The following is a 27,009-nucleotide window of genomic DNA, read 5'->3' on the forward strand; positions in this document are numbered from 1 at the left end:
GATTTACGAATCCTTGGGTGCAGGAATACCTCAAGGGTGACGCTGTTTCTTTTCTCCACTGCATTGTATCAGGAAGAACATGATGTAAACTGACTTCCCATCTAGCAATGTTAACTTTTGTCCTTGGGCTAAGGTGGCATCTGCCAGCCTCCTCCACCGTAAAGTTCATTGTTAAGTGTTTTGTACTTACGAGTTAAGAAGTAATATTTTGAGACTCCTATTGTAGGGCGGAGCTTTCTCTTCTGTGAATTTGCGTATGTATGTGTGTATGTATGTGTGTATGTATGTATGTATATCAGTGGGGATGTATACGCACTTAGGGACTCCTATTTTATTCAGCGAAGTTCATTCGGCTTGGCTCTTCTGTCCAGTCGACTTCCTTATTTTCTGATATTGAAGGCTCTCCCTACGATTCTCTGCCCTAGTCTTGGAGTCAACCATTTCTCCAAGGAGACTTTGTTTCTTTTCCCGAAAATGGTACTAAAACCTAGGTTCTGGATGCTAGGTGTGCCCATTGGTACTGAGGCATTATTGTTGCTAAGCCTTCAAAGAAGACAGAGCTGGGAATGATCTGCATGCACACACACGTCCATCTGTCCATGTGTGTGCGTGCATTCCATCTCTCCACACACAGTACAACCCAGGGGTTCACATCGATACCTCTCATTACAGTCCATCTCAGAGTTACTCTCATGCTTTCCTTTTCCCTTTCTGTATTTTTGTATTTCCCTGCACTGATAGAGAAACCTGACTCTCAGCACACTTAGTAAATTCTTTTATTTTCATAGCCCCCTCTTGTGTGTAACCAAACTTCTGGGCCCATCGGGCAAAAGCTCCACCCCAGAGGTGCTCCCACCCCATCCATTCCCATTGTGGTACCAAAGGTCCAGGTGGAAATCCAGTCCCCATGGAGAGAAGAAGAAAAGGAGAGGGAAAGAGGGAAGAAGGGGGAGACCAGTTAGAAAGCTTGGTTGCGGACTAGCCTCCCTTCGTCACTCCCCTCCCAACCGAAATGGGCAAGGAAAGCTCCGCCTGGATGAAGGGGAAGGGGTGGGAGCCATATTCCTTTTACCTGAAACAATGCCCTAAGATACTGTCCAGCAATTTCATTATAGTTCCTTTCAAATGAATGATTTTGAAGATGAGTATTTTTTCAAAAACAGCTTTCCCCCTTTATTACAGAACCAATACATGAACATAACTGAACATTAAAAACATACAAGGAAGACTTTCAAAAATACAATTACCAACCATTTTCCCATCCATAGATAATCACTTCACTTTTTGGTGTATCCTTCTCCCCACCACCCAACTCTTTTAGTTTGGAAAATTTCAAACCCACAGCAAAGCTGCACTGACAGTGCAATGAGCATCGGCCGACTAGTCACCTGGATTCACCAGGAGTTGTCATGTGGCTACATGTGACTTGTCTCCTTTCTTCATATTCATATGTTTTATATTTTGCTACTTAAGTCATTGGAGATTCAGTGGCAGACGCTGTGGTAATTTATATCTAAAAACTTCAGTATGTTTACCAAGAACAAGAATGTTATCCTACGGTACAAATGTCTCACTCAGAAAATGAAGCCAGGCACAGTGCCTCATGCCAGCACTTTGGGAGGCCCAGGCAGGAGGACGGCTTGAGCCCAGGAGTTCGAAACCAGCCTCGGTAACAAAGTGAGACCCTGTCTCTACAACAGATTTAAAATCAGCTGGGCACGGTGTTGTGAGCTGAGGTGGGAGGATCACCTGGGCCTAGGAGGTCGAGGCTGCACTCCAGCCTGGGCGACGGAGAGAGACTCTCCTGGGGCAGGGGTGAAGAACACTTCCCCAGTGACATCTTGTTCCTGTTTCATTTTCCCCAGTTGTGAAACTAATATGTCCTTGGTCCCATCGTTGGTGATGTTATAGTAAATCCCGTGGATGATCTGGTAGATTTCTCTGTTGTAAAGGTGACCCTTTCAAATTTATAAGTAGTGTGTAGGGTTACCTTACATACCTGTTCTCCAAAAGACTGTCACCCATAATTAGATTTCACCTCTTTAAAAAAATCTTCCTGTTTCTTCTTTTTAAAAAGAAATTTGAATATCAGCAAGCACTCATGGATTATGTTTGTATTCAGTGTGTTATAATCTCTGCTGTCATTATTCATCCTGATGTTCAAATCGTCCCTCAAGTGGTCAGCGAGGCCCCTTCGGCCTGGCTCCTCTGCCCTCTTGCCAGCACTTACTTTGCCTTACCACACACAATGCTCCAGGCTCATCTTGAAATTTTTGCCCCGGCCCCAGAAGCAGCTGATCCTCCAACTTCATTTTAATGGGAAATGATGTTTGAAACTAGGATCCGAGCCTTACTTAGGTGAACTTGTTGCTTACGAAGTATCATTGCATCTCGACCTTTTCATAGCTGGCAACCATATACAAAAAATATAAAACTGTACAAATTAACGAATCCCTCCAGTGCAGTCTCCAAAGGTTTCTCCCTTCTTTCTTCCATGCTGGCTTTTTCCCCACCTCCCAGCGGGGCACCCCGGCTCTCAGCGACGCGGATATATTTGTACTCATTCACTCAGTCCCACAATCCACAAATAAGCTTTGGACTTGTCTCCGTTCCTTGAAGAAAATCTCATTACACATACACATGTACGTAGGCAAAGGTCCCTCTCTCTGTCCCACTCGGTGACATTTTGCTGACATTTTGGCCGGAGCACCTGCTCCCTTTAGACGGAGCAGGAGAGCAAAGCGCTGGCCTGGGATCCAGGGAGCCTCCTGGGACCTGCGGCCACAAGGGCGCCTCACCACGGGTCCAGGGCGGAGTCTGCGGGCTCATAAGGCTGTAGGCAAGTGTCACTGTCGTTCTCTTCGGGGACGCACGGCCCTTTAGCCGGCAGGGGGCAGATGGTCAGGGGATCCGGGTGCTCGCCGCCGTCGTGGGCCCTGGGCCTGAAGTACGCACGGAGCGCGCCAGAGAAGGTGTCGTGGAAGCTGAAGATGTGGGAGCCGTCGGACACGTTGAAGAAGGACAGCTTTCCCGCCTGGCAGTCCAGGAAGACGCCCACGCGCCGCGGAGGCACGCGCGGGGTGAGCGGGACGCGGTGCGGGGCCAGGACGAAGTACTCGCGGCCGTTCCACAGCCCCAGCACCCAGTAGCCGGCCGCCGGGCTCAGGCGCACGGGTGGCGAGCGCGGCTCCGCGGCCAGGCAGGCGCCCAGCAACCAGCGGCTGCTGCAGCCCACGTGCACCTCCCAGTAGTGGCGGCCCACGGAGAAGCGCTGGAGGCTCAGCGCGCGCTTCTGCTCCGAGAACCGCTGCGGGTCGCTGGGCGCGGGGCTTGGCGGCGCGCCGCGGGAAAACACACTCCTGCCGTCCTCCGACACTTCCAGGCTGGGGTGCGCTGAGGCTGGATCCAGAGTCACGTCCGCTGCGCAGAGCCACAGCGTTAGCGCCCGCCCGGGATGGTCTGGGCCCCCGTCTGTCTGTCTCTTTCTCAAGGCAGACAAACCTCTGGGTTCTCTTGGTGGAATAATCAATGAAATGAAACCCTCACCCCCACCCTCACCCTCAGCCCTGCAAGCCTCCCCCCAGGACTGAAGTGGTGTGTGTAAGTCACTCCTGAGTGTTTGATAGTGACAAGGAATCCTGTCCTTTCCTGAACTGGAAGGTCCCTGAATTCCATACCAGAGATGGCAAAGGAGGTAGGTTAGCGGGGAGCGAGCCATGTCCCGTCAAGGGGCAGGACCTATGGGCTGGTTCTAGTTCCTGCTTATGTGACCTTGAGATAATCAGGAGAGCACTGGGCAGAGTTTCACAGAAGTTTTTGGATTTTTTTTTTTAGTATACAGTCTTTCAGAAAAGTTTCTTTCTTTTTAGGATTTTAAAAGGACCTTTGAGATCATCTAGTCCAGTGCCCCACACTTCAATACCCCATCCCATTTGACAGATGGGAACCTACGGGACCCCTTCTGTCAGAGGATCTGGGAGTTTCCTTACAGACTCTGCACTCTCATCTGCAAATAGCCCCAAGCCAGACGGAAATAAACCTAGTGACACCCAGAGGAACGATGTGTCTGGGAGCTCACCCATGTATGTGTGCGCACACATGCGTGTGCATGCAAGCACACATGTATGTGCATACACGTGCAGGCATATGTGTCATGTGGTGTGTTTGCAAGTGTGCTTGTGTGTCTGTGTGTGCAGTCCCCATACTTGGCCCCTAGAAAGCCCCATCCGCTAATCTCAGATCTCTCTGCCTCCCTTCTGTTTAAGATCCAGCCAACCGAAGACACAAATCAGTTTCCTGGCTTCAGTTACCTGCATATTTTTGGGCTGCTCTCCACTCTGAAACCAAACAGAGAAGGGGAAAAAAGCTCAGAAATCTCAGTCAGTAACTTTGGAACCTTAACAAAGGCGCCAGATGCATGAGGGATGCCTGCAGATCGAATGACCCTATTCCCACCCTGGAAACTAGTTTGAATCCAGACTGATCTTGGGTTCACCATGTATTTTCCTGAGACTGTGAGATTGAGTAGAGGACTGTGTCATTGATAGATGAAACCAGAGCTACATGCAGGCTGAAATTCTGCTGGAAAAAGCAGGTGAATGGAGTGTGTAGGTGGAGAGACTCTATAAGCAGCCTGGATGCCCTGAGAGGCAGAAATGGAGCCTCAGCGTCTGACTGGCTAGGCTGTGCCCAAAAGGCCCAGCTGAGCCTGACTTCTTGGCATCTGAAGATACCCTCTAGATGCCCTGTCTTTTCCTGGCATGCCTCCATTCTTAATGTGAACCAATCTGAGTGGATCTCTGTTGTGTTTTATCTCGTTCTGTTTTGCAGCAAAGATATCACCAAATCACACAAGCAAAGGTAACACAAGACATTCTCAGAGCTCCGTATTTTTACGGCAGGGCTTTGCTGCCCCGCTTTTGCATCAGAGTAACTGGCGAAGCTTCAAGCACAATAGCTCTTGTGTGGAACATCTCAATTTTACAAACATGTTGATTTTCCCTAACTTTATGCATAAGTCCAAAGCAATCCCATGTAAAACTGCTTTTGGATTCTTAGGGGAGATTTATGAATTTATCCTAAAATTTATATTTTAAAAAGGTTCGTTCACCCTAAAAAGGAAGTGGAAATGGAGAAGGAAGACTTGCACTTTCAGATACTACAAAAGCCGTAGTAGTAAAGACAGCGATGTAATAGGCAGGCAATGGACAAAGTCAGAGAGAGATGGGAATCCAACATGCATCAGAGGTGGTTCCCCACATCAGTGGTAACCCCGGAATGGGGTAGTAACCGGCGCTGCTAAAGCCCAGCCCACTATCTGGAGAAAAGTCACAGGATTCTCACCCAGCACCTCATAAAATGGCAAATTTTAGATGGATTAAAGATGCAGATATAAAAATAGTAGAAAGGTTTTTGTAGTTACATAAATAAAACAAATAGAAGAAAGTATAAGAGAATATCTTTGTGACCTAAGTGTGAAGAAGGTCTTCTTCAACAAAATTTCAAAAACACAAACAATAGGGTAAAAAGTTGATGGATTACATTTTATCAACATTAATAATTTCTTTTCAATAAGGGGAACTATGGACAAAGCTAATGGCAGATGGCACAACAGAAGAAGGAATACACAATGTTTACCCACAAGGGATGAATGTCACACACACACACACACACACACACACACACACACACAATTCCTGTTAATAACAAAAGACAGCAATCCTATAAGAAACGTGGGTCAATGATATGAACTGGCAATTTTCAGGAGAGGAAGCCCCCAAAGCCAAGCAGCATGCATGGAGATGCTCAAACTTTTCAGCATTCAGAGGTGTGCAGACCTAAAGAACAACGAGGCATCACTTATCCCCACTGACTGGCAGCCCTAGAAAACTGGCTCACATGAGATGTGGGCAATGGAACCTCCCTGCATGGCTGGTGGCAGGATGATGACACTGCCTTCACAGTATCCCACTACCCCACTTAGTGAACATACCCACCGTGGGCCAGCCATCCCCCTCCTAGTTATATACCCCAGAGAAATCTCCACACAGGGCCATAAGGAAATTCTGCATTCTGTGTTGTGGAGTTAGAGGCAGCCTGGTACCTACTCCAGGAGCGTGGCTGGCTAAAATGAAGTGCTCTGTGGTAAGGAGGAGAACCAGACTGAATGCACACAAGTGGCAGCGTTGGCTATTAAAGCACGATGATGCATGAGAAAAGCCAGGAACAGCACAGAGCCGTGAACGCCACTTACATGAACTAAGATGCATATGCATAGATCAATATCCACATTTTGCAAGAATATATACAAAATATATGCATTAGACTGCCTGCATTATGGGGAACAGAGGGAGGTATGCAGAGACATATTTACATGTACAACACACCCATCCCAGAACCATGGACGTCTTGGAGGATGGGCACCAAGGGTCGATGTAACTCTGATATGTAACCAGGACTGGAACTAGTGGTTTGCTTTCCACTTAGTCTTCAGGACAGAGTATAACCTCTACCCAGTGACATAGATTAATTCATGCTGTGTAAGACTGTGGCATGCAATCAGAATGATAAGCCCGATCAGTTAATCAGGGTGAGCCGGACTGGGGTGCTCAGATATAAATGAGGAACAGTCAGAGAGAGATGGATTCCACTCACCAGCCTGGCCTTCAGCCCGTCTCCAGTCTGAAGCAGCCAAGGGAAAACAGGGAATTAGCACGTCAGGACCCCAAGCTTCCCTGCTCACACCTCGTATCTTGCACCCACCCCTGTCACCTCTCTGTCTCCTCCCCTCTCTCCTGCTACCCACACAGTCAGCAGGGGTCCTGCCTGGGCATCATACCTGCTTGGGAGATGAGAAGATATATGGAGAACCAGATGCAAAAATATGAACGAGAGGGAATAGTTTAAAGAGGGGTCACTTACCAAGCTCTGTCTGAAGCTTCTCTGCAAGCAGAACACACAAAGGAAACATCAGCCTGCAGATGGGTGGAACCATCTTCCCAAGACAGGCCACTAGGAAGAGCTTCCCTAATCTCAAATCATCGTTAAACAGTTTCATCTTTGCCTCTTCATTGTCCTAAAAAAGGAGGCCCATCTGCAGGACTTTAAGCCTCATCTTATCTTACTTCAAAGGTGGAAATCTGCACAGGGCCTAGAAGGGGAACCAGACCTTAGTACTGACATACCCTTCCCCGGTTTCAGGTTGTTCTTTCTGCCTGAAATCACAGCCTTCCTGGTGAGGAGCTCCTTAATAAGTCCAGGCACTGAGCGCAGCCTATGTGAGCCTCAGGGTCACTTACTGGGTACATTATTTAAAGGACTGGAAGGACATCACACCCAACTATTTCCCCTAACCAAATACCAAGGACTCCAACATTTTGTTACTAGAAATGCATTCCTTTGATCTGTCCACCCAATGTCAAGTTCTTTTAAAAGTAAATGCTCCGGGAAGAGGCATTCAGATTACAGAGTTATGACTTATAATTCAGACTAGAGTGTTAATGACTTATTAGGGCTATTTTTTTTCCTTCCCCTTGAAGGACTAGGGAGACTGCGAGACAAGCTTCCCCAACCTTACAGTCTCATCTGAATTGCCCCCAACCCCAACGCCATGGTGGCCTTTTCCTCCATTCCCCCTCCGTCAGGTTCATTACTCTCCTCTCCTCTGTACAAAGACACATATCCCATGGTTTCAAGTTTCTGAGTCCCTCTGGGGAGAAAAGCGAATCTGAGAAATTATTCCCACTTTGGTGCAAATTAAAGGTGCCACCTTTCCTAGTGGCATTTGCATTAAAAAGAGAAGGATATTCTAGGAAGATGAACCAGAGAAAGTAAACGTTTATGATGGAATTTTAACAGAATTGTCTAATTTGCAGGGGAGGAGCTGGCCGGGTCTGTCCAGAGGGTCTCAGGCAGCTGTACAGTGACAGGCAGTCATCGTTTCAGCCCCTTAGCGAGTGGAGAGCTGGAGTCTCCCAGGGATGGTTTAGAATTAGATAGTTGCCAGCTGACTCCGTCCAAAGGGAGCCCCTCCTCCCACTGCACAGGCACAGGGATCCACCCCGCTGGCTGACAGGCAGCACTGTGGCCCCAAACCCTGAACTTACCCAGCTCTGCAGTGAGTTTACCTGGAGAAAAGACAAAAAATAAAAAAAAAGAGGAAAGTCTCTCAGGTTGGGGAATGAGGCAGATGGATGAACACTGAGGCCTCACCTCCGATGTGTGCACTCCTGTCCCCGGTGGTCTGGGGGCCCAGGCTGGGCTGGACAGTGAGGTTCCAGGCAGGGGATGGGGAAGTGCCCACCCCCTGCCCCATTCCTCGGCTCCCCTGCTCCATAGGAGGGTGAGCCAGCGCCCTCCCTTCTGCTAGTGTGAAAATAAATGTTGGAACCTTCCGAATTTATTTTGCCCAGGGGAAACGTTGAGCCCTGGTGACGTAACACGGCTCTTTTCCCTGGTGCCTGACCCTGTGTTGAAGTGTTATGCATCAACCCGCCTCCTCCTGCGCTTTACGGAAACCCCAGATGAAATGACGCTGGCAGCAGACCCTGGAGACTGCTCCCTCTGTACGGTGGAACGTGAAGCAAGCCGCGAGGGTGTCATCATAGTAGCCAGTCAGCCCTGACCTCTGCGCGCCAGCCTCTGTTCAGCACCTCCTCTTTCGCTCATATGAACGATCTTCCCTTTCCCCATCGCGGACGCTGATGACCGTTCCCGGATGGCCACCCTGACGCCCTGCGCTGGAATAAATCCTTGTAGCGGGATCCCGGGCCTTCGGTTTACGGCGGGTTGGCACTTAGGGACGTGGGCGCAGGACGCCCTGCTCCCCGCTCACCTTGTCTCTTCTCGGCCTGCTGCTCCAGCTTTTCTGAAGGGAAAACGGGCGGGGAGGGCTGAGCGTGCGCCCCCGGCTCCTTCCAGGCCCCTCCGCGCCCCCCGCTCCCGCGCACGGCCCGCGCCGGTACCTCGGCGTCTCCGCTGCTTCTGGAGGAGGCCCAGCGCCAGCGCCACGAGGACGGCCAGCAGCGGGGGCAGCAGCGCCACGGTCCCCACGAAGGCGCCCTTCCACCGGGAGGCTCCGGGTAAAAACACGTCTGGAAAACAGCGCACGGGGCGGTCTCGATTTAGGTAAACAGCGAAGGACCGGACCACCGCCCTCGAGCGACCCCTGGCTGGGCGGGGAAGCTGCCGGGCCCACGCAGCCGTCTGTGACACGGGCGCGCGCGTGGCGGCCCCGCGCTCTGGAGGCGGGAGCGCGTGCAGGGCGAACAGGGGTCCGGGGGTGGCCGGCGCCCCCGCCCCGCCCGGGGCTTCTGCGGCCACAGCGTTGCCCTCGCTCGGCTTCGCCCCACGCCTGCCCCGCGTCCGGAGGCAGGAGGGTCCCCGGGGCTTGGCTGGCGTTGGGAGCCCAGCGGGCGCCTGCTCTGTACCCGCGCCGTCCAGTCCACGAGGCGTCCCCTCGCTCGTTTGCAAGCAGTCGGCTTCTACCTCGGTTCTCACCACGCTCTTGGAAGAAGTGAAAACGAAGCCAAGTGCGGGCGGCCTCGCAGCTCCCACCTCGCTCCGGGCTCCCCAGGGAGCACCCGCCCCCAGGCCAGACGTGGCCTAGGGCAGCGCCCACCGGACTGCACCAGCCGCGGCAGGGCTGCGCAGAACCCACTGGCCCTTCACAAACTCTGTGGCCGTTTTAATAGAGTAACTTTCTGTGTCATCTAATTGTTAGAAAATGGTGCTTTTATCTCAGATCTTTAAAAAAATTCTTTTTTAAAATTGTAGTAAAATACACCTACCAACATTTCCCATCTTAACCATTTCTAAGTGTAGCTTCAGTGGCTCTAAGTGCATTCACCACGTCCCGCAGCCATCGCCACCGCCCATCTCTGGAGGTTTTTTTCCTCTTTCAAAACTAAAAATCAGCTGGGCACGGTAGCTTATGTCTGTAATCCCAGCACTTTGGGAGGCCGAGGCAGCCGGATCACCTGAGGTTGGGAGTTCAAGACCAGCCTGATCAACAGGGAGAAATCCCGTCTCTACTAAAAATGCAAAATTGGCCGAGCGTGGTGGCGCGTGCCTGTAATCCCAGCTATTCAGGAGGCTGAGGCAGGAGAATTGCTTGAACCCGGGAGGCGGAGGTTGTGGTGAGCCACGGGTGCACCATTACACTCCAGCCTGGGCAACAAGAGTGAAACTCCGTCTCAAGAAAAAGCAAACAGACAAACAAAACAAAACAAAACCTGAAACTCAGTATTCAATAAACAGTAATTCCTCTTCCCACCCCCAAGCCCTGGCGCCTCCGTTCCATATACTCTCCATCCCTATGGATTTGATTCCTCTAGGTAATCTCACATCAGTGGAAACAGACAGCATTTGTTCTTTTGTGTCTGGCTTGTAAGTGACATCAGTGGACTTTGGTTTTTTTTTTTTTTTTTCGAGTCGTAGTTTCGCTCTTGTTACCCAGGCTGGAGTGCAATGGCGCGATCTCGGCTCACCGCAACCTCCGCCTCCTGGGTTCAGACAATTCTCCTGCCTCAGCCTCCTGAGTAGCTGGGATTACAGGCACGCGCCACCATGCCCAGCTAATTTTTTGTGTTTTTAGTAGAGACGGGGTTTCACCACGTTGACCGGGATGGTCTCGATCTCTTGACCTCGTGGTCCACCCGCCTCGGCCTCCCAAAGTGCTGGGATTACAGGCGTCAGCCACCGCGCCCGGCCGGACTTTGGTTTTTCACTTTGTTTTTCTAGCAGTGCATTTTTATTGTATGGTACAAAAACATCGGGTCGCAATGGATTGGTCCTCACAACAGATGGTGTGTGAAGCACTGGCCTGGGGTCAAGAGCAAGGGCTCAGGGCGGGCTGTCTCTCTGAGCTGTGACCTTCCCTCTCGCCTGTTCTGCCAGCCGCAGACAGGTTTCCCTCTCATGCCCCTGGCTTTGCGGTTCCGGCCACCAGTGCCTTCCCAAAGGTATCAGTGTGAATCATGCCATTTGTAAAGAGGTCTGTGCATGCAAACGCTTACCCATCTAAAAATGTATATATAAACTTAATATGTTTCATAATAAATATAAATAATATAAATTAAGATTTATATTAAACACTAAAAAGAAAATATTGGGTTTTTCCTGGTGCAAAAGGGAGACTCCTTCCTCTTCCCCTCTCTTAGTTCATTTTCCTTAGAAAATGTGTCAATTCTTTCTTTACAACCCAAGAATGGTTTTCTTAAGGGCCACTTGTTTGAAGCGTAAACACAGAAGAGAGAGCACTGCCGTGGTGATTCCTGTCTCAGGGGAGTTTAGCTTAGGTGCGTGCCTCCAAGTTCTAACTACAGGCTTGCCACAGACATATCACATGCTTAATATTTCCTTTGGTTAAAGACAGTTAGCTAACACAGATGGCCATCCCAATTCCCAGGGGATTTAGGACTGTGTGTGATAAACAGTGTTGCCAAGTCCTCCTACTTGAAGACAAGTTATCGTTTATCTTGAGAACACGTATGCATTGGCCTGTATCTGACCAACTATGTCAAAGGGTGAGGATTTTTTTCTGTTATAATGAAATAGCTGCTGATTTGGACTCGTGTGAGAAATGGCCTGTAGGTTGGGTTTGTCCTCAAAATCTAAGAAAAACAGAACTATGAATATGAAACCCTTCGGTGGCTGCCTCATAAGACGACTTCGATAATGACCTTGCCTTCGGCTGGCTGCCTACACGCCCACTTCCCGGACAAGCCTTTTGTAATCTGTGGACATGCCCCGCTACTTCAGCCTGCTTCATTTTCTCTACGGCACCTACCACCTACTAACGTGATGTGACAGGATGCGCTCCTTTTGCTTATTCTCTGTATGCCCCACTGGAATGGGGACTGGGATCACATTGTGGAAGCTCAACAAATACTGTTTGGGAGATCGCATTAGGAATCTATAAGCTCCCATGATGCATCTGACGAGTAGAGTTGATGAGTTTTAGTGAACGGCCTTAGGTACAGAAATGTGGGCTCTCTGGGGCCTCCCTCACTGGCTGTTTGGGTAGCAGTGTTCTTACTGTGTCCCTAATATCCAAGTTGCTGACTTCTCAGGTGCCAAGGCCAACACATCCTATACGCAGACAGGCCCAGTCCCATTGTGACTTTGTAGACTGCCTCTGGGCCAGCGCATACGTAGACGTGAGGAGCAGGAAGATGGGTGTGAGCTGACAGCCACTGACCTGCTATCTGGACCACGTACTCTTTCTTCTGACCCAAGAGGAGGTTCTGGATGGAGAGGGACACGTTGCTGAGGGCTCCCTCTCGGACAATCACAGATGTTTCCAGACTGAACAGGCCCTGGGAATCCCGGACGATGGCTTCGAACTCTGGAGGCAGGCACTGTCCCTGGTGGTTTCTCCACTGAGCCTTAGGCTTGGGGTACCAGCCACTGGATCGGAGCCTCAGCTGAATGCCTCCTTCCTTGGAGCCCTCAAGGGAGAGGTGAGGTTCTGAGCCCTGCCCTGGTGGAGGCAGGAGGAGTGGGAACAATCAGGCTCTTTCTGAGAAATCCATGCATAAAGTTCATGCCACCGTTCACCACTTGTAGCCACCATAAAGCATCATGATCTGTGACTGCTATTAAGACACGTGTGGGCTTGAAGCTCCCCACCCATGGGCTGGATATGACAGTCTAAATCAGTGGTAACATGCGGGGACACTAATACCCCTAAGGGACATTTGGAAATGGGAAGGGGATCATTAGGTGTGGAAGGGCTACTAGCATTTAATCATATTATGCAAGGGACAGTTTCCCTAAAATGTAGAATAGCACCACCATGAACTCTAACACATTAGAGTTGTGACTCTTCTCTCCCTCATGAATCTCCCCAGAGCTCCAGCGCCTGCATTATACACACTCCTTTATCTCTCCATCCCTGTGGGACCGACGCTATATTTTGAATGTGCAAAACATCAATGTGGTTTAAATGCTAATGCTGTATAGAAATGTGTATCAGGAAAAAAAGCTCCATCCTCTCCGTGCCATCACGCCTCACCCTAGGTAAGTAACCAGCCTCATTGATTTCTCGTCTGTCCTTCCTGTGTTTCTTTTTGCAGTGTTTCCCCTTCTTTCTTACACATGCAAGTAAATATTATTGAACCTCGCATTTTGCTTTTCTCTCTTCACAATACTAGAAATCACTCTGCCTCCATTGAGAGACCCCCTCGTCATTTTTCTCAGCCGCATAATATACGTAAATAGATCATACTCAGCTTTTACACATGCTTGGACATTTAGGTGGTTTCCACTATGTTGCAATTATTTTTCAAAAGCTTTACAAAGATTCAACTCATACATATGCTTTTTTCATATTGGAGGTATTGGAAGTGGAATGAGTTCCTGGAGGTGGGATTCCTGTGTCAGAGGGTAGACACACAGTACTGTCAAATTCCCCTGTCCTGGAGCTTCCCAAGTTCGAATTCCACTAATACGGTACAAGAGAGCTTGCTTCTCCATAGTTCCATCAACAGTACCCGGAAGAGCTTTTCAAGTTTTGCTAGTCTGACAGTTTTAAAAAATTCCATTTTGATGTAGCTTTGATTTCCCTTTCTCTCATTATGAGTAATTTTTTCACTTTATATATATATATATACACACACACATATAGAGATATATATGTATATACATGTATATATATGTATATAGATATACATACATATCTATCTATATGTGTATATATACACACAAATATATATATTTATAATATATAAATATATATACATATATATACAAATATATATATACATATATATACACATATATATACACAGAGAGAGTTAATATATATATATATATATATATATATATACATATATATATATATATTTCAAGACAGATTGTCACCCAGGCTGGAGTGCAGTGCACAATCACAGCTCACTGCAGCCAGATCCTTCCATTTCACCCTCTTAAGTAGCTGGGACTACAGGCACACACCACCACACCTGGCTAAGAGATGAGGTCTCCCTATGTTGTCTGGGCTGGGTGTCAAACTCTGGGGCTCATGTGATCTGCTTGCCTCGGGCTACCAAAGTGCTAGGATTACAGGCTTCAGCCACTGTGTTCAGGTTTTTCATACGTTTAAGGGCTATTTGTGTATTTTTTGGTGAACTGATAGTTTTAAAAAATTACATTTTGTTTTGTTTGTTCATTTGAGAATGGACCTATCCATCAACTTTTATGTTTTTCAAAAATTAGCAACATTCTTATGTTCTCTGTGACTCTACCTCTACTTGGGCAAAGCAACCGTATGTCCCTCTGCCCTACAGGGCCTTAGGACAGTCCACGCACCTGCTACCTCCAGCTCCCAGACAGCTTCGCCGGAGAAGTTGTCGGAGAGGAAGCGACAGCCATACGTGCCCTCATCGGAGGGGACGATGCTGTGAAGCTGCAGGGCCACACTGCCATCAGTGATGTCATCCTTGACCAACTTGGTCCTGTTCCGGAATGCCTCCATCTGCCTGTCCAGGAGCTCCTGCTGCTCCTGGTACAGGTGCACCACGTCTGAGGTGTGGCTCCGGAACCAGCGGATCTCCATGTGCCGTGCATCCAGGTAGGGCCATAGGTGGCACGAGAACTCCACCTCCTCCCCGACGAGGGCCAGGATGGGATCCGCAGGGCCTACCACTGTGATCTTTTCTAGGATGAGAAGTTAGAACAGGCAAAAGCAGCCCTCATCCAATTAAAAAAACGTTTATCACACCCCTTTACAGCTGAGGAATCTACAGCAAATCATGCAAACAAGAAAGGCGACGTACTCTACGGGACAACCGGCCTGGATCCTTGAACAAGTAACGTTTATGAAAAAATGTGAGTACATGATTAAATGAATACACAGGTGACATCACAACCAGATTTGTGGTGCTGAGCTGGTAATGGTTTGATCCAACCAGGTGCAAATGTTATTTTGGGGACAATTATGTAAATACGACCAAGGCATTAAGTGAAATGAAATCTTTGATCAAAACAGCAAGTTTCAAAAAAAAAAAATCTGTACACTATCATCTTGAATAAAAATCATACGTATTTGTATAAATGTGCAGAGAAAAACACCTGAGACACCAGAGTGTTGGTGGTGATAATCTCTGCACGATAAGAATAGATATTTTCTTGTTTTTGCTTGTCTGATTTTCCAAGTTTAAAAAATAATTCACATGTACAGCTTCCACAAAGGGTGTCACAAATCGTCTACGAGGGTTCCCGCTCCACAGGCTTTCTTATCAAAAGGCCAACCAAATCCGCCCTGTGAGACTTATTTGCCGGGGTCTTTCATTTGATCACCCTCCTCTTCGAAGACTTCCTCATGGGGCCTCTGTGCTCCCTTTGGTCTGGCCTGTTTTCTGCAGTTCCCATGAGATCTGCTGCTCCTGCGCAGGAACCGCGTGCGCGGTTCCCTGTCACCCACAGGCACTCACTCTTCTCTCTGGCCTCTGTACCTCTCCTCTCCTTTCTTTCCAAGTTTAGCTAATACCCCATCCCGAAGCTGTCCTGTCATGGACCCTCCCTGTCCTGCACTTGGCTCGCTCGCTCTCTCTTCCTTTGCTCACACTATTTTAGGCTTCTCATTGCCCACTAAGTGAATATCCAATACCCTTCCTACAAGTTTCCCCCTTCAGGTTCGCTCCGGCTGTCTCTCTCCACACACCAATGTCCGGCTATTTCCCTGGGCACACCCTGCCCTAGCTCATCCCTCATCTGTCATCTTCCCGCAGAATGTGCATCCTGCAAGCCTCTGCTCACGCAGTATTCCCTCTCTATGGCTCTCCTCGGCTTTCCAGGAACAAATCATTGCTCTTAGCTGTGCTCCCAATGTCTTTGATGCTACGTCCACCACCAACCCCCTTGACCACAGACTGCTGAAGACCAGGGCTATGCTGCGGTCACCCTGGTATTCCTCGTTTCCAGTCCAGAGAATTACAAAATCACCTTTGAATTATTAGTTTACACCCTCTGTTGGCTGCATCTTTCATGAGAGAAGCGTTGCAAGGGGTGGAGTTAAAACATGTCTGATAATGGGCTCAGCACAAGCACAGGCCACTGAGTTTCCTGGCAGCCTCTTGCTCTGCTCCCTGCGATGTCTGTGGATTTCAGAGTGCTGAGAAGTGCGCAACAGGTGTTGGGGACTGGAGAGATGGTGGAGGAACACTACAGGCTGGATAATGCTCAGGGGTAGTGGCTCTTTAACAACCAGGATGGAAGTCTTTTTTGAATTTTAGCATCTGGCATGACCTGGTACTCTATTCTAAGATCTTAGCCCTGGGGAGCACCTGGCAGGAGGAGTAACAACTATGTCTTGGCTGGCTGGGCTGCAAAGACACGATACCTGGGTTCGGCTCCCCAGGCCGAAGGAGGAGGAGGTGCGTGAAGAAGACAAGCCTGCTGGTCAGAGAGGCTGGCCTCAAGGAGTCCAGGGAGACTGGGAAATCCACCATCTTTCCTCAGCAGCGGGAGCCACCTGGAGAGGGACAAAAGGTGCTGGAGTGACGTGCAGAGGTGGGGGAGCTGGAGCTCAGTCCGCCAGACCTGAAGTCTGTTGTGGCCTCAGTTATTTCTGTCTTATTCTCAAATTCCGTACAAGCCTCAGTGCTTGGCTTCGCTTACACCGTGGCTGGATGTGAGAGCTGCTTCTAATTTTTCCAGAGGACACTGTTAATGGAATCCCTGGCCTTGCTCGGGTGCACAGAGCTGCACGGGGACAAGGCTGACGGATCCCAGAGGAAGCAGCTTCTGAGCTCCTTATTGTTTAGAGCCAGGAATAGAGCCACGCGATGTGTGGGGGTTCAGTGCCCCCCTTTTCTGGGCTTAGCAACTTTCCTCAAACAAAGGGAAATCTCTGAAGATCTCAGATGCATTTTCATTCTCCCGCCTCACCGCCACCAACCCAACCTTTGTCCCATTTCCCTTTGGTCTGGAACATTGAGTCCACCAAACAGAGAGACAAACACAGAGCCTGCTCTCAGAAGTGGAGTGCGTGTGGTAGCTACTTGCCAGCCCCAACAACTTCCTGGGACACTTTCCTCCAGGCCTGGGACCTCAAGTTGTACCTTCAGGAGGTCAGCTGGTAATTGTTCCTGTGTCGATAGTGTAATAACCTACCCTGGGCTAGCGTGACTGACTCCATTTTAGCTGTAAACTCCAACCTGGCTTCCCCCTCCTTACCACAGCCCCTCTGGGTGCATAACTGGGTCATGCTGCACTTACAAGCATTGAAGGTACTGTTCCTAACGCTTGTAACCATTGTGACCGCATCCTGCTTGGCATACCTCCCCACTGCTATTGTAAGAAAGTAGTTTCCCTTTGATCATTGTGTAGAAGGAGCCTGATCGCCTCCCTCCTTGGTAATTGTATGGGAACCACCGGTGCCCGCAGCCCCTTCCTCTGACCTGCTTTTCTGCTTCTGTAAAATTCCGCTTCAGCTAGGCTCCCCCTCCCCTACCTAAATCAAGGCATAAAAGATAATCAGGCCCCTTCCTCAGGGCCGAGAGAATCTTGAGCATTAGCCGTCTCTAGGTTGCTGGCAAATCAATACAGGGCTCTTCATTTGGAACTCAGAGCGAGCTCAGAGCGAACTCAGAGCGAGCTCAGAGCGTGGCGCGCTCCTTCTAACTCATTTGCTTACAACAATCGCATCTTCGGGGCCAGTGATGGAGTCATCCCATCTAGCCACCCGTTCCCCATCTGTGACCCAGGAGGCCCAGACCCAGTCCAGACAAGGGCTGCCCTCTCACTCCTGATGCTTCGCTCCCTTGGACCCCATTAATGACTCATGGCCAGAGAGTGTGTTGTAGCCAGTGAGTCTCTGGAGATACACAAAACTCTCCATATTTCTCTTGCATTTAGTTGTGCAAGATTTTACGCAGATTTTGTAATTGGCTGGACCTAAATCTCTGCCCGAACCATGGAAGAAACCAATGCCCACTCCCGTGGATTGCTGGAAGGTCTTGGAATCAAACTTAGTACCTCCCTTCCCCTCTGCCTTCCAGACATCCACGCCGTCTTCATCCCGGGACTGCACCCCTTGCTTTTCACTTCATCACAGTCCCCTTGTGGGGGAAGGCCGCGGTGGGCTCCTCTCTCCAGCATTCTCTGTCTCCCCGTCTGCCCCCACCGCTTGGCTTTCCTTCTGAGACCCTGGCATGGCAGGTGTTGGTGTCGTGTGGCCACGGGGCACTGGCCACACTGTCAGCAACACCACCAGCAGGGTATGGAGGAAGGACTTTCAAAGCTGCTGGGCCATGCGGTGGCAGAAAGCTCAGAGAGGGTGTGCAGGGTGAGTTAATGAGGTGATAGAGGCTCCCCAGGGACCCTTAGGCTGGGAGGGACCTGGGCAGGCAGGAATGCAAGGGAAGGGGACTGGCCTGTGAAGCTCATGGGCTGATAGCCCTGTCCTTCTAGAGCTGAAATTGAGGGGACAAGCAGAGGACAGGTTGGGACAGCTTCAGATATGTGTTTCAAGAAGGTCTCAAGGAGAGGAGATGGGGTCTCCCTGAAGTGGGGCCGTGTTGACAGTTCTGTTATTGGAATCTGATTCACACGATAACCAGCATGGACAGAGGCCTTGGGCAGGGTCCAGGCTCCGGCTGGATAGTCCAGCCATTCACCCTCTATGGCTACTGGTGGAAGCCTATCTGTGACAGGTGGGGAAGCTGGCAAGGAAGGGTGCTAGCGAAGGGTGTCTACACAGGCTGTGCACCTTCTCCCTCTCTCTTCTGTTCCCTTCTCCTTTCCTTTATGCTCCAGGCTTTTCTTCTGGATCTTCTAGACACAGGTTGGAGCCCCCTGACAGCAAAGCCAGGAGGGGCATGTCAGTGTCCAGCTAGTGCCTTCCAAACCAAGAGGGGCTCGGGCTGTGTTTAAGATCCATTTGGATGCATCGAGTTCTGGGGATTTAGTCGAGGTTGTGTTGCTGGTGACACAGGTCCTCCCACAAGGTGGTGATTTGGACCCATTAGTAATAATGATAGTAATAACACTACTTGAGGTATAGATAAGTGCTTGATAGATGGGAAGTGCCCAATGCATGTTAGTTCCTATTACTGTGAGCACTTCCTCTCCCAAACACACATGTGCTTGTGTTTACGCTCCTGCGAAGAGGCCAGCTGCGGGACCTGTCTCAATCTGTCACTCTTACTTTACTGGTGCATTTCAGATTCTCTCCACACATATAATAATTTGCCTGAACGTAACACTGTCCTCCTGACAAAAAAATAAATCTCCCAAGGGCATCTTAGAGCATGGCGGCATCCAAAGGCCACGCCCTCCCACAGCACCTTGCCTGCCTTGCTGGGCTGTTGTCCTGAGCGATCCCAGTGTCTCCACGTGGGCAGAGCAAAACCTTGGGAATTCCCCTCACGTAATTTTAAGATGAGTTTACCACTTAAATGACCACATTATGAAATCTGGCAGGAAAATTCATTTTTATTAACAAATGCCACATCACTTGCTCTCCCAAACACAGGAAGCATTTTGTTGTTCTGCAGAGGCCAAGGAGACTGTGGGGTCCCAGAGTGCAAAACTTCTCTGGTAACAGAGTATAGAGATTATCCCTGAAAGTATGGCCTTTGCTTTGCTACTTCTGTGAGCTGTGTGACTAGTGAATTTTGCCTGTCTCCTGTCCTCTCTTCCCCAAGCTGCAAGACCCCAGGTGTCAGTGGGCCCTTGGCCCTCTCCCACTGGCCTCCCTGACGCCCCTTGCAGTGCCCTTCCCCCTGGCGGACCCCAGCTAGTGCTCACTGCCTGCACTGGTTTGATTTCAATAGGTCCGCAGAAGATTTCCACCCTCTTAGTCTCTAAGGAAGGTGGACTGCCCCGAGAGAAGAACTGCAATGAGGCTTGAAATCTTTTTCATCTGGTGGGGGGCAAGGGATGTATCGGGATCCTGCCTCCTGAGATGGGGCCTACCTGAATGGGCGTGAACATCTCCTCCTGGCCACGCTCGAAACATCCCATGCTGCAGCCAGGCTCGGATAATAAAATGGTGTGACTAAGTGTACGCCCTCCCAAAGCCTCCCACCGTCATTTTCTGATTGCTGTTTTTGAAAGGTGGAAGTGTAGACAGCTATCGAGAATGAGCCGCTTACCTGCCAGGGAGCAGCAAAAGTCCGAAATGGCAGATGAGTCCTGGTGATCTCCCCTCCTCTGCAAAGGGCGATGACTGCTGTAAAGTGTCGTGGTCCCAGACGCTAAGATTCCCTAGACATGGGCTGGCAACTGAGCTCCAGAGGCCAGTGCACGTGTGACAGAATTAGTTATCCATCTTCCACCCTAAGACATGTGCTGTTTGCTTTGCCCTTTGCTATAAAAACCAAGATGGATAGAACAAAACAAGGAAGTCGTCACATCCTGTCTCCGAGAAAAATCTTGAATTCTCATGTAAAATGTCTCTCCAGGGTCATAGAAGGAGGGGAAAGGTATCTGAGAGCTTTGTAAAGAGTGACAGCTGCAGAGGCTCAAAGTGGGAGAAAAGGCTCCAGCTGGGTGCAGGGTCTCTGTGCAGGTGAAGCTGGGACTCCAGGGAGACAGAGCGGCAGTCCCCAAACAGCGAAAGAGAGTCCACTGCGATCTCCACTAACTAAGGGTGAGGGATGCCCAATTTTTAACCCACCATAACCTTCTCCTCGGGGCAAGGTCAGTAAGGAAGACGTTCTGGCGGCATCATCATTAGTGCAACCTGCAAAACCTATTCATGTGCAACTTAGGAACGCAGGGGGGTGTTGGATTGGGATTTCTCTAGTGGATCATGCAAGGCCGGTTGCCTCGCCGGGAGCACGGACGCACACCCGCCCCCCCCTCCGACTTTTTTTTCCTTTCTGAAAACTCGGACATGCTCAGGCAGGCTCAGGCTCGTGCGTGCTCCCTTTTCCCTTTCTCGCAGTCTTCCCTTACAGAGCCCAGTATGCAAACAAGGCCTCGTAACCCTGGCCTCTTGCTAACCAATAGCAGCCGAGTAATTCCAACCAACAACAAGCCGAGTCCTAGGTAAAGGCCTGTAACTGACCCAATAGCAGTCCTGCTCTCCCACGACCAATCCAGCTCCCTCACTCCGTATAAAACCCCACGTCTGCGAGGAGTCCGTGCGACTTCCCCGGCCCCTCCTGTCGGACTGTGGAACCTCACCTGGGAGTTTGAATAAATTCCTTCGTATTGGACTATTTTCGTGCTGGCCTCAGTTTCCTCGTTTTATCCTCGGCGAGAACAGACCTTACAGATCAGAGCTCAAAAAAGAAGGAAGCACCACCCCACCCCAGCCCACCCCATTTTACTGTAGGCCATGGTGTACCTTGGGCAGCAGTGGACTGAGACACCAGCCACCCAGCCACAGCCCACACTGACATCCTCCCCAGGCGACAGGCCAGAACTGAGGCACAGAGTAGCTCAAGCACATTTAGGACACCCAGGGACTTGCAGAACTGCCTGTGTTAGGAGAGGGGCCTGTGCCGGTGGCAGGGCTCTTCATGGTGGGAGGCAGGAGCCAGTGAGCTACAGGCATGGGCCTGGCGGTGACTGTCTGTGCTCAGACAGGCTGGTGAGGCCAGGCACCCAGGTTTATTAGTGTGAAAAGATGTCCCTGGGACGGCAAGGGGGCTGAACAGTGAGCTCAAACAGTGGGTGCAGTTCCCCGGGCCTGGGGAGACAGAGGCGGCCTCAGGGACAGGGTGTACTGAAAGTGGATGCCTCATAAACAGTAGGATCACAGAAGCAATGGGGCAGCCTGGGGGGACAGACGCTCTTCATGGAGCGAGGTGATTAGCACGTGGGAGGTAGGAAAAGGCTGGGGACTGGCCAGGCCAGTGTGGAGCTCACCAGTGGAAGGGAAGGCTGATCAGAAATAGATGGGATCACATTGCAGAGGACCTTGCATGCCACACGGGGACGTGGAAGAGAGGAACAATTGCACTCGTGGAGAGGGGCTGCTCGCAAACGAGAATGTGTCCTGAGCTTTCCATGGCCCTTCAGTTGGATTCCTCCATGCTGGGGATCACCTGGGAGAGGCAAGATTTTCACAACAGGACTGCAAAGAGAGAGAGAAATGGGCGGAATCCACTTCTGTGACTGCCAGACACAGCCCTGGTGGGATGCGGGAGGGGGCCGCCACCTGTCGCCACTGCCTGCACGTCAGGGGCATCATCCAGCAGGAAGATGGAGACAGTGGCTATGCCCTGCCAGCCAAACCTCCCATTCCAAGACCCAGTAAATGCATAAAGACTCAGATCCAAAAGGAAGGTAGGTGCTGAAGCCCTGGTGGGCTGTAAGTGCCACTGGAAAGCACGGACCCTCATCTGCCCTTGTGTGGGATCTTAGGGGTGTGAATTTACTTCCTGGAAAGCTCTGTGGCACCTGATGTCCTGCTTCCAGGAAGAATGAGGTCAGGAGGTGCACAGACAAGTGAGGGGTGAAGAAGATGAAGAGCAGCTTTACCGAATGTTAGCACAGCTCAGAGGTGATCTGCAGTGGGGAGCTCCTCTCTGTAGGTGAGTCCTCCCCTCCCACTGAGGGTTCAGCTCTCAGCAGAGAAGACCCTGGAGAGGGTAGCTCCTCTCTGCCCACTGGTCCTCCAGCTACCAGCTGCTCTCAGCAGAGAGAAGGCTCTGGAGACAGTGGCTCCTATCCACAGGCGGGTTGTTGTGAATGCCTCTGGAGGTCTCTGAAGCTCTCAGCAGAGAAGGTAGCTCCTCCCTGCAGCTGGCCATCCCATTGTTTCTCCATCCTCTGCCCTGCTCTGGTGGAGCCTGGGGTTTTTATGCACCTTACAGGGGAGTAAGTGCATGCCGACTGGTCCCTGGGCAGCCAGAGGAGACGCCACAAGTCGCCACTCCACTCCGAGGGACTGGCAGCCCGGCCTCCAGCCTTCGGGTTCTCCCTGGCCTGAAGGTAAGGCCTTACTGGGGACTGGCCTTCTTTCTCCTGGGACTCTGTCTGCTTCCCACTGCTATTCATGGCCCCTGGGCTAGGCCCTAACCCTGCTCTGAGATGGGGCACAGAGAGAGGCCAGCCAGTGGGGAGCAGACACCCCTGGGCCTGCAGGGATGGAGATTGGGAGGCTGGGTGTGGAGTGGTTCTTCCCAGACCCCGGAGGTGCAGGCTGCAGAGATGCCAGGGTCCTGCTCCTGGGAGGGTGGCCACAGCTGCATCAGAGAGCTCCTGCCCCACCAACTCGGAAAGGGCAGGGCTCCTGCTTGTCCCCCAGCTCCTGCCTCCTCTGTGGAGCAGGAGGCCAAGGTCTGCAGTTGTGGGTCGGGCAGCTGCAGCTGCATGCAGACAGGCAGTTCCTACCTGCCACCAGCTCCCACCCAAGAGCTCAGGGAGGCTCAGATCCACAGCTGCAGTTTGGGTGGCTGTAGCCCCACCCCGGAGGGTGGGGATCCTGCCTGCTCTGTAGAGCAGTTTGGGTGGTGGCAGTGGCATCTGGGGAGCTTCCTCCGCAACCCAGAAGGGGCAGAGCTCTTACTGGCTCCACGAAGTATGCAGCCCCAGCCAGGCATCCCTGCTGCAGCTGGCATGATGGCAGCAGCCACTGCCATCACGTGGACAGTGGAGAACATGCCCCATTACACAGCCTCCTTGCTGTACAGCAGCCCTCACCATGAGGTTGCCTCAGGGAATTCTGGAGGGGCGAGTGGGAGAATCCTCATCCCCAGGGCAAAGGCTATTCTCATGCCCAGCATGGGCTACCAGAGGAGACAGGATGCAAAGTCATGCCAGCCTCACAAGCAGTGAATTCCTCCTTTACTGAAGATTCCCCAGCACCTCCTCCAGCCCACAGCATGGCCCCTGATCTTCCTTATGTTTTCTTTTTTACTGTTCTCCAGGGAGCTCACACTGACATTCTTGTGCCTGTCAGCTGGCACAGTGCCCACCATTGTGCTTTGTCACACAGATGAGGACATGTACATGCCCTGGGAAAGAGGAGAAGCCCCCTGGCTGCCCTCAGAGCCACAGGTGCCCATCTTTAGCTCCTGAGAACGTGAGGGGCTGCAGGAGTCACACACACCCTCTACTCCCAAACAGCCCGACCTCCCCAAGGCAAGCTATTTTGGAGGGTGACTTGAGCGGTGCTGCCCAAAGGGATCAGCACGGAGCATCCCTAGCTCAGAGGAATTCCTTCGCTGCGAGGACGTAGCCAGCAGCCTCTCCTGACACACAGAAGTGGGTGGAATGAGGCGCTCCAGCCGCTGGCTTGTGCTGGGTAGAGTGAGCATTGGTTATAGAGGAGACCCTATGAGAACAGTGCCCACACGAGGCCCGTCCATTTGTAGAACAGTGGGTCGGTGCACCTTTATGATGCCTTCTCAGAGAGCCAGCCCGAACACAGAGTTTGACAGGGTTTGAGTCACATAAACAGATAATAATAATGAACTAGGGTGAGCTGAGCATGAGGGCTCACACCTGAAATCCCAGCACTTGGAGAGGCCAAGGCAGGAGGCGTGCTTGGACCCAAGGAGTTCAAGAGCCCAGACGTTCTAGACCAGCCTGGGCAACATAATGAAACCTTGTCTCTATGTTAAAAATATATTAAAAACAAATAACCAGGTTGTTTCTTAAAGATAGTTCTCTTGGATATTCAAACGTGTATCTCTGTCCCCAGCAGATGGTGGGTTCTCCTGTTTCATCCACATCCTCTCCTGGCAACTTTAGTGAACAAATAGCACTGTTTGCTCTATGAGGAGGAAAACATTTGAAGAAAAAAATTATGTTAAATTTTCAAATAAGGCAAAAAGGTAGGTAAGATGTCCTTTCAGTGTCATATGGGGCCCTGGCCCAGCCACAGATTATTTATGTAAATGTACTTTGATTACTGTTTATCGTTTCTTAAAAACCTCAGATTTAATGAATTTGTATAATTAACTTGTAAACTTTTGTCCATTAAATTGCAAATAATTTCTTTCTGTTTTTCTTTTTCAAGACAGGGCGTTGCTCTGTTGCCCATGCTGCAGTGCAGTGGCACAGTCACAGCTCACAGCGGCCTGAATCTCCCAGGCTCAAGTGATCCTCCCACCTCAGCTTCCTAAGTAGCTGGGACCACAGGTGACCAGGTAATTAAAAAAAATTTTTTTTATAGAGATGGGGATCTCACTATGTTGCCCAGACTGGTCTCAAACTCCTAGGCTCAAGCAATCCTCCCACTCAGTCTCCCAAAGTGCTGGGATTACATGCATGAGCCACTGCATGCATCGAAATAACTTCTATCTAGTAGAAAAATACAACCCAAAAGATTATGGTTTATTGCCTTGTAAGAGATTATCCAGTTTTGTAGATAAGGCAACAGTCTTATCCCAGCGTTTCTGTATTAAACTGCCTCTAAATATTCAATTCCTGAAGTGCTTTTTGAACTGGTCTTTACCATATTGTTGGTTACCTCAAATCAGAGGATTGAATAAAATCTTTTACATATGGTCATTTTATAATTGAATGAGTCATATTTTAAAAGTTTTTTTGAAATTATACTTTGAACAGGTCATCATCCTAGGAACAACTTTTCTTAAAAGTCCTCTGACCCTGGCCCTAATGAGCGGTGCCTGTCAGGACCCATCGGTCTGGCCTCACCAGCACTGTGTGCTCCTTGCTGGGTCCCAGTCCATCCCTAACAGAACCAGGTATCAATTGGGATCATATGGAAAATGTTGTCTGCAGAATTGGGCTTCAAACAGTGCCTTCCTTCTAAATATTGGAGGTCCTTTAATGCAAGAATTATTTAATAGAGTACTTTTTTTGTTGTTATTTTGTTTTGTTTTTACTTTCTAAAATGTTGATTTGGGGATTAGAAGGAGTTATTATTTGGCTTTTGTGTTTTTTAAGACACAGGATCTCCCTCTGTCACCTAGGCTGTATGTAGTGCAGTCACGTGATCCTAGCTCTCTGCAGCCTCAAACTCCTGGGCTCAGGTGATCCTTCCACCTCAGCCTCCCCAGTAGCTGGGACTATAGGTGTGCACCAACATGCCTGGCTCATTTGGCTATTAATTTCTAATATAATTGTCTTGTCATCGGGGAATTCAAACTGTGCAATTTTTCCATTTTATAATTCATTATGATTTCATTTGTGGCCTAGATTAAAACATAGCATTTGAAGTGTTCCTAGGTATTTTAAAAGAATAGATTCCTTATGGGCACAAAGCTCTATACATCCATCACACCACTTTGCTCATTGTGTTGTTTAGATTCTCTGTTTACTATTTATTTTTGTCTCCCTGATATGTCTGAATCAGGAAGAATTATGTTAGTTTCCTCCAATACTTTTGCTTTTGTTAAATTCTCCTAGTATTTACTGTACTTCCATGTTTGATATTTTGTTCACTGCATTGTATTATGTGGGTATTTTACTTTCTTTTTTTTGAGACAGAGTCTCGCCATGTCTCCCAAGCTGGAGTGCAATGGCCTGATCCCAGCTCACTGCAACCTCCGCCTCCTAGGTTCGAGCGATTCTCCTGCCTCAGCCTCCTGAGTAGCTGGGACTATAGGCATGCGCACCCAGCTAATTTTTGTATTTTTAGTAGAGACAGGGCTTTACTGTGTTAGCCAGGCTGGTCTCAAACTCCTGTGACTTCAAGTGATCTGCCCGCCTTGGCTTCCCAAGGTGCTGGGATTACAGGCATGAGCCACTGCGCCCGGCCTGAGTATTTCACTTTCTAAGTGGACTGTATCAGTTACCAGTGTAAAACATTTGTGCTATGTTTAAACTTTTTTCTTGTATTTTTTTAGGTAATATTACTATTGTCATTTTAACTTCCCTTTTTGCTTTTCTGCTAGACTGTCTTTGCCCATGCCTGTGTTTACAGACATTTTCTGTGGTCTTGTTTTATTTCTTTCTCTAAATAAGTTACTAAAAATAAGTTGTTCCTTTTGATTTGGGTAGGCAAAAAAAAAAAGTTGCTAGGCCAGGTTCGGTGGCTCACACCTATAATCCCAGGCTCCTGAGTAGCTGGGATTACAGGCATGCACCATCATGTCTAGCTAATTTTTTTTTGTATTTTTAGTAGAGACAGGGTTTCACCAT

General features: G+C 49.8%; 1 protein-coding gene across 1 annotated transcript; it reads right to left on the bottom strand.

Annotated features, from left to right (window-relative positions):
• Positions 1–1,032: 1,032 nt before the first annotated feature.
• On the bottom strand, positions 1,033–20,300 carry BTNL9 (butyrophilin like 9). The gene is made up of 11 exons (XM_064376648.1): positions 20,097–20,300; positions 16,340–16,471; positions 14,308–14,655; positions 12,200–12,481; positions 8,964–9,092; positions 8,834–8,866; positions 8,106–8,126; positions 6,922–6,942; positions 6,655–6,681; positions 4,311–4,337; positions 1,033–3,420 (listed from the first exon to the last, which is right to left on the bottom strand). The coding sequence occupies exons 2-11, from the start codon at positions 16,446–16,448 to the stop codon at positions 2,795–2,797; spliced, it is 1,623 nt and encodes a 540-aa protein (XP_064232718.1). The 5' UTR covers positions 16,449–16,471; positions 20,097–20,300; the 3' UTR covers positions 1,033–2,794.
• Positions 20,301–27,009: the final 6,709 nt, after the last annotated feature.

This window comes from Aotus nancymaae, unplaced genomic scaffold (genome assembly GCF_030222135.1).
Source record: "Aotus nancymaae isolate 86718 unplaced genomic scaffold, 86718_ANA_hifiasm-v0.15.2.pri h1tg000015l_1, whole genome shotgun sequence".
Classification (NCBI taxonomy): domain Eukaryota; kingdom Metazoa; phylum Chordata; class Mammalia; order Primates; family Aotidae; genus Aotus; species Aotus nancymaae.

Coding starts and splice junctions, on each gene's coding strand:
- BTNL9 (XM_064376648.1), bottom strand. CDS start 16,448: ATGGTGGATTTCCCAGTCTCCCTGGACTCCTTGAGGCCAGCCTCTCTG. Junction 9,093..12,199: donor GTACGTGGTCCAGATAGCAG/GTCAGTGGCTGT, acceptor GCTGTTTTCCAG/ACGTGTTTTTACCCGGAGCC. Junction 3,421..4,310: donor AGCAGCCCAAAAATATGCAG/GTAACTGAAGCC, acceptor GGCTCTGCGCAG/CGGACGTGACTCTGGATCCA.